General features: G+C 37.6%; 1 protein-coding gene across 1 annotated transcript in view; it reads left to right on the top strand.

Annotated features, from left to right (window-relative positions):
* Positions 1 to 1,789: 1,789 nt before the first annotated feature.
* mpzl3 (myelin protein zero-like 3) overlaps positions 1,790 to 7,872 on the top strand; it is an 8,568-nt gene continuing 2,485 nt past the window's right edge. Inside the window, exons 1-2 of the mRNA XM_032508843.1 lie at positions 1,790 to 2,057; positions 3,831 to 3,997. Of these exons, the coding sequence (XP_032364734.1) occupies positions 1,988 to 2,057; positions 3,831 to 3,997 (237 nt within the window). The 5' untranslated portion in view covers positions 1,790 to 1,987. The remainder of the gene's footprint in view (positions 2,058 to 3,830; positions 3,998 to 7,872) is intronic.

Below are 7,872 nucleotides of genomic sequence, written 5' to 3' on the forward strand. Positions count from 1 at the left end.
ATATTCACAAACAATACAACCATGTGGAATGCATAAGCTCAGTTATATTATATTGTTGACAGATACAAGACTTAACCGATACAACACTACTCGTGAATGTATGCGGTAAGTGGCCGGTCTCTACATCCACAGCATCCACAGATATTTTTTCAATGAATTTTAGATTTTGCAGAACCAATCATAAACACAAAGTACAGCCAAATAAGGGCATAAAGCAAAAATGATTTGTACGTTAATGCACTTGTCTATAAAGACATTGCTGGATAAGTTAAGTCAAGGTTAGTTAAAAAATTGCTTTCAGAGACACCATTATATCCAGACTGTCTTTGTTATTGTGCCACTGTCCGTTTCTCACAGAAATTATTTCCACATGGTGTAGTATATTAGAAGTTAGTTCTGCAGTAAATCAGAGCAATTTGTATTAATTGTATAACAACCCTACTTTTCACAATCCCTTATTAGAGAGCTCTAAGCATGGCTACTTTTTCATTTTAATCAAATTAGGGTGCAATATTCAACTCGAGGAATAAGCATTTCCCTTAAACTCCTTTACGTAAAATTGTTTTTTGCAAAATGATGAGATTTCTTCACAGTACACAGGAATATGGGTTTAGAAAACATTTTTAATGTGCCACCAAGCTGTATGTACAGTATATAAAACGTCCAGCTGTATAGGTTGTAATTCTGTCCAAAACTGAATCAGATTATGGGACATATCTGATACATACACAGTGTATTTGAGGGTGCAAGACCCAGAGTAACAGAAGATGCTGTTCTCATTTGACATCCTCTGACATGTCATGAAATAAAATGGGATTATGCAACACAACTACAATATTGTCAGGATGGAGGAAACGCTCCTGGCAGACTAGATGGATGGATAAAGATAACCAAATAAAGGCATAAATAAACTTCAAAAAGACAAAGTATAAACATGTAGTGGAGAGATACAGTATTACACCAGAGTGAAACTGAACCAGCAAATGTTAGAAAAACAAATACCTTCTCCCACAGAGATTATTACAACAGTAAAGACACGAGATTGGGTAGAGTAATAGTGGATAAATATGCATAAAAATAGCAGGGAAGTCCCACTAGACTAGAGCATCCATGGTTTTATACCGAATCTGGGGAGATAAGGGAAAGACTGGGCCTCAGGCCTCCACACAGAGGGGTCATCTGAGGGTATGGAGAGGTACGCAAAGAGAATGTGGTATATATTAATATGGTTTTATTTTGGCTCCAACGCCCATGCCTGTTTTAGAGATGTGTATCACACGAGTCTTATGCTTTCCTGCTCATGATCAACAACATCTGGGGAGACAAACTGCCTAACTGGCTAACATTATCCTCAACAATAATTTAATTTCTTCATATGAAAACTCTTTGCCTATTTATTCTGAAAAGAAATATACATTATTATTATTATTATTATTATTATTATTATTATTATACCATCGGAAATTAAGCTCCTGAAAAATACAATACATTATTTAGCTAAAATAATCACTACTACTACTACTGCTCCTAGGCAGCTATATTTTTCTCCCAGTATTTGTCCAGTAACATATGGCTTGGCTATGATAGTGGACAAAAAAAGATTGTTGATGAATTGTTACACTCAGTCCATTTCACACATTTTACAAATTGTATGGCTGCAAATGTTAAACGTCTCTTTATCGTATAGAATATCTTTTAGTGGGTTATTGAAATAGTTGATATAATATTATAATGGGACATAACACTTCAGTCACACACTAACATTAAAACTTAAAGTTGGATGATGTTGCTCCCAATACTCCAATGAATCCACTTCCTGATACACCTGTTTGTCAGGTAGGGTAATCAGCCCACAGTCTGCGGCGAGACCGAGATCCTGAGTCATGACAAAATAGATAATGGGCGGAATTTTTCCGAAGCTTTGACGCAACTTGGACATATTTTTCTTTTTATCGTAATACGAGAGAACCCGTTTTCACAACTTAAAATGCGTCGGCCGCGTCAAGGGAATACCTCTCTGAATGTCGTCTTGCTGCTCTATTTGATCGGCTTCTTCGGTGAGTAAACTAGACACAGCTCCGTTTTCATGTCGCTGTGCTTCAACACAAGTTAGCTTAGCTACAACAGAGACAAACTCTGCCTGCGTACGTCTGGCTTAATGTTTGTTCTAGGAGAAACAAGTTATTTTTTCGATAACAATGTCGAAATATTTTAATGGTAGCCTACATGTTTCATTTCCAGGCCTACACTACACGTAAAACGTTGCTCTGTAAACACTATCAAACGCCATGATAACACTGCCTGTGGTTAACGCATCACCCCTTCTTGAGGCAGAAGTTATGGACACAACCAGCACACTGACTTCCCATGAGAATATAGCAAACATTCTCATAAAGTCGTAGTGAACTTCAACCTCAGACACATTCAAAGTAGCCTAATATATGCTCGTCTAATAATTGTAGTCCAAATAGCCCATTTAAATCTTTGTTTTGTCTCTTTGCCAATTCCATTACAAACATGGCTCTGACTGCAGTTGTTGGCTTCACTCTGAAATCATCTGACTTGTTTATGAAGTAATAAAAATTAGATCTGTGTACAATAATAATCTTATTCAGAACACAGAAAACATGAATATGTTGCCGCAGATTAGTATCATTATGGTTTCATTTTTCATTTCATTTTGGGCTACATTTGTCCCCCTTTCTGCCTGGGTCACATCAAGACAGCTATAGAAGTATCACAATATCATCCTTCTGACTTTTAATATCCCACCAGTAAATGTCCTATGATGTCTTCAAGTTCAATAGCGGTTCGGCTTCTTCTATTTTTTTATTTAATCAGGTAAGTCGATTGAGAGCAACTTCTCATTTGCAGGGAGGGTCAAGCTGTTCTTTCACTTTTCCCACCCAGATTTATCCTGCCGGTCTGGGGATCGAGCCAGAGACCAAGCTCGTTTCCTTAACCCCCTACTGCCAATTTCCACTTTTGTGAAGAGATTGCAATATTCATGCTGTCAACCCGCTCACACTAGGGTCTTGTAGATAAATCTGACTGATGGCAGGGTATCGTGTATATTCTTAGTGTAAGATAAACTTACTTTAGCGCCACCAGCCGGTCACAGTTCTCCTTTATTTACTGACATAGCTTGATGTTGACTAGATGGATTGGCCAAATAATTTGTATGTATTGTCTGCTGTGTTGTGGAGGAAAGGGGGATGAATTCATCTTTGTTTGGTGATGCCTTCCAGGCATGTGTGGCTCTTACACCTCTAGAGTTGTTAAGGAAATGAACTGAACCCAACATTTAGCAATTAAAACAGCTCTAATGACTCAAGGTTAGAAAATAAATGAAGGTTCTCTTTCAAAGCAGAATAATTCAGCTCTTCGGTATCATTCATTGCAGACATTGCTCTGGCTGGCCTCCATTGGCATTCTGAATGAAGTGATAACAATGAAACACATTTAGAGATACAAAAATATGACCCATAGACGTGTTGCAAGTCTTTTTTAGAAACAACAGTCTGTTGAGAAACTTGTATGAGAATGTCTTTCAGTTCAGTGTCTATAACAAGAAAGTTGCTGTGCTAACACTTTAATGCCAACACAATGTGGGCATATCTGTAGCTGCTATCAGGTTGTTTATTCACTATTGTGCTTATAGTGAGTAAAATGTCACTTACTTTGTCCCCCTCTACTCCTTTTTTTTATTTTTTGAACACCTAAAAATGTAATTCTGCTCACATTTTGTCCTTTTTATTTTTCATCCCTGTACCCTGTCCCTCTAAAATCCTCTTTTTTTCTGCTCTTTCTTTCTACTATTTCACTTCAAGCACCTTGCCTAGTCTCCTCCATTACAGTGAGTACCCCAGCAGAGCTCCATGCATCTAAAGGGGATACCGTCACATTGTCCTGCACCTATACTTCCACAAGTAGGCCGACTAGTAAGATGACTGTTGACTGGTCGTATAGGCCCCAAAGTGGAGGGCTGCCAATGACAGTGAGTATACCTGTTTTATTAGAATAACTGGAAGACAAAAAGTTACAGTCCTAATCCATTTTAAATGATATAATGTGTGCGGGACTTCATGCATTACTAAATTATTTCCATTTACTTATTAAGACGTCACGCAGACCATGTTCATGGTACAGGTGTGTGACTTTCATTGCTCACTCTGTACAAACATGGCTTGTTTGAATGTCTGGCTGCTTTATTTGCGTTCTTGACCAGCATGACTTCTCTTGATATCTGAACCTACTGTACATGTGCACCTTCACCCTAAAGCAAAATCAGGTCAGTCTTGGTTTCAAGGTAAATACTGTGTGTACAAAGACATTTTTATTCTTTAGTATCACTGTTGAGCTAATGCCCAGGTTTTACCCATTCACATTTCAGCCCAGCTTTTATGTCTTCAAGAGGCCTCACCAAGAAAACCCCAGCTGGTCAGCTACCATAATATCCCTTCCTATGCGGTGGTCTTGTGGTCTTGTTCGAAATGCATTTAGATGTATCCATCTCAACCCATAACTGCACTCAGCCTTCTAACCCCGCACAATTCGGGTTCAGTTTCAGTGACCAGTCCACTAAAAATCCACCATTGTACTTTAAGATAACCATCAAGTGTGGTTCTAAATAATTGGATTTGGAACATTGGAATCCATAGTGTGGTAGATGCAACCCTATAAGCCATCATTTCCTATAGGAGCACTCAGAGTTAAGTGGAGGCTAATGTTTTGTGCCTCTGCTGATAGTTTAGTCATTAAGATCCAGTTGTCTGGTCTAAAAGTGTGTAGGGGGAGGAGGAGAAGAAGAAGACGAACTTGGTACATATTGTGCTATGTGTGTATGCATGTGTGCGTCAGTCAGCAGATATCATGGTATAACCTAAGGAAACATCACAGATGTAAGAAAAAAGGTGTGGCATCTGCCTAAAAAAAAAACACCACACCAGTGCCCGCTTTCCTCATTTGTTGTCTTTATTACAGATAAATAATGTTTGGCAGTTTCTTGATATGGCCCATGGATGGAATCAAGTCTAGAGGTTTTTAATTTCTATTTCTAAGGCTTCATTTACTTTCCCTCCAATTTCATTAGCAGTTTTGGCTGCTTTGTTGTCCCCAGTCGTATATCACACAGGGAAAGACCATGAATAAGCATGTGACCATCAGAAAATATAATTTTGCAGCCAAAGCTTTAGTGTCAATCTGAATTGCTGCAGTGCTTCAGTGAATTGTATAATTACCTCAGTCCTGATGAAAATTAATTTTGTAGATTGGAGAAGAGAAGCTGAATGTTCAGTCAAATATCAGTGAAAGCTGATGTAATTGGAGGAGTTGGCAATTGAATTCTGCTGAGTAATGCTAAAAATAAAAATCTATTGAGATGATTTTTAATTAGACACTGTGTTTAATTTGCCAAGTTAGTGGAAGATTCTGTCTAAATTGTCACACAGATTTGTCCTTGTCTCAAAATTTGACCGTGAGAATAGTTGGCCCCAGATAAAAACAATCCAATGTCCTTGTTGCCGCATTTCTCACAAGTTTAAAAGGATCATCGGGTGAAATGTTTGTTTCCAGACTGAGCAGACTCTTAGTAGTCAGTGACTTCAAGCTGCTCTTATGAAGGCTGTGCTCTGCAAAGTCCTCAAATCATCAGCCAGGCCTACAATCAGTGTCTTAGAAAAATGCAGCTGATAAACTCATAAAACCATAAAACTGTATCAGTGACAGTGCTTGTTCAGGGAATTCTGTGTTTGCTTTTGCTTTTTGCCTCAGTTTATTAAAAGGCCATATACAGTTATCCATGTTGACATTATTCCCAGTGTGTACACATTAAGGCAGTAAATATGCTCTTTTCACAAAAGGCATGCATTTTTGCATGATCTTGATGTGGGCTGCACCGTTACATGGTAAACTGGTATGAAACATTTTTTTGCAAACACAGATTTTCAGACAATTCTAAATAAGATAGAAGTCTGCTTATTTTATACTTGCATACATACACTGATACTTTTAGTTGTTAATGTTATCTAGTAGATAGTTGTTGTTAATGTCTATTGTAGGCCATTGTACAGAGGGGTTAATTGGAGAAATTCATGGATACTTGTGAAGCTGTGGATTTTACCTAAATTTGAACAGATTTCTTGCCTGAATTTAATTGCATGAAGAACTGATTAATTGTATAAAACACTGTGCCTGGCATTGCCATACATATTCAGTTTTCTCAGTGCTATCTAGTTTTTTAATGATGAAATACAAAAAAAACAAAAATGCTAAAGGTGTGCAAAGAGTCAATATAATAGTGTTTTAGGGCCTTTTCACACCTGCCTTTACTACGCTGCAAGCAGCAATACCGGGGACCAAGCGTTTCATAAAATGCTTATTGTGTCACATGTTTGTGAGAATTTACACAATAAAGTTGTGGGGGAAAAAAACAAACAAGCAGTCAGCTCGTTCCAAACAGGCACACCCTTCAATTGGACTGCACTACTAATCTAAAAGCCTCTTGATGTCTTCATATTCCTTATCTGACTCAATCAGCTTAGTACAAAACATGCCACTCACACTTGCTGTACATTAATATTTATTAATAACTAGAATTTCTTTCCTGGTCCTATAACAAGTTGTTTCCTTTTTACCGTTCAAGTTGGTGACGTTTAAAACATGTTAATCAACAATTTCTATCGACAAATCATACAAAATGTAAAAGAATAAAAATCATTCTCACTATGTTGGGTGAATTGCTTCACTTCATCAGTCCAGATGTTTACATTAATTCATTCAAGGATATATGTGGATTAAATATAGTATTCAGCTCCATCTAAACCCTGGGTCAGTTCCACTTTCAATTTTTTTTGCTTGTGTTTTTCTAACTTTATCACAGTTTTCTTTCAGCTTTCATTAAAATAAGATGTATAGAAAATGATGAACGACAACATAATACTTAATGCAGCACATAAACAGTGGCTAAAACTAATGGAGGAAAGATGAAAGCGAGCATATTCAGAATCAAGCCCTCTGTCTCCTTGTAACTCCACAAAATCTATTGTCAATTTTCTGTTTGTGTTTTATGTTTTTTACCTTAAGATTTGTCCCGTCCAAGTCTCAGGTGACTGTGACTACCCAGGTTGTCATAAAACGTATTAAAACACAAACCCTACACTCTTAGTTTCCTCTGTGAAAACCTAGTGTAGTATTTTCACATTTTCATTCCCCCTTCTCCACCCACACACAAAACACTCATACTCGGATGTCATGTTGTGGAGAGGTCTGGGTCAGCTTGACGTGGGAGTAACGACGAGATGGAGTTTGCTGTTGAAAACATACTTGTGGTAAATGTTTAACTGAAAGAAAATTTTTGTTTTGGAGACACCTGTAGTTCAGATTTTCCTTCTCAGTGAGTTTCATGCACGAACATTTATTCTCTTGGCGCTGTGCTCGATCAGATTCATATTCATATTTCATAGACTGAAGAGTCTGGCTTCTTCACTCTGCTATCAACAATATTGCCAAAAGAAAATGTCCCACCACCATCTGTCCTACCACCTGTTTCTCCAGCAACGTTCCATAAGGCAAAACTGATATGTTCGATTCAGGAGTGTTGATTCATATTATATCTTCTCTGAAGAAGAAACAATTGATTTCCAGTTTTAGTTGTTGCTTTCCAGGTGAGACTGCTGTTCAACATAATACACCACTCTTCATCAACGTTTATATTGTCTTCCTAAATCTTCTACATCAAGTTATGTAAGTCACTAAGGCCATGCACTTTGAGTTAATTTCTCCTTCCTCCAAGCACTGAAAGACTTAGGCTTTGTTTACAGGTGGCCAGCTATTTTCATAAATTGACATTTCAACCTCTCCATTTTCAAAAAT

The sequence above is a fragment of the Etheostoma spectabile genome, chromosome 3 (genome assembly GCF_008692095.1).
Source record: "Etheostoma spectabile isolate EspeVRDwgs_2016 chromosome 3, UIUC_Espe_1.0, whole genome shotgun sequence".
In the NCBI taxonomy this organism is placed as follows: domain Eukaryota; kingdom Metazoa; phylum Chordata; class Actinopteri; order Perciformes; family Percidae; genus Etheostoma; species Etheostoma spectabile.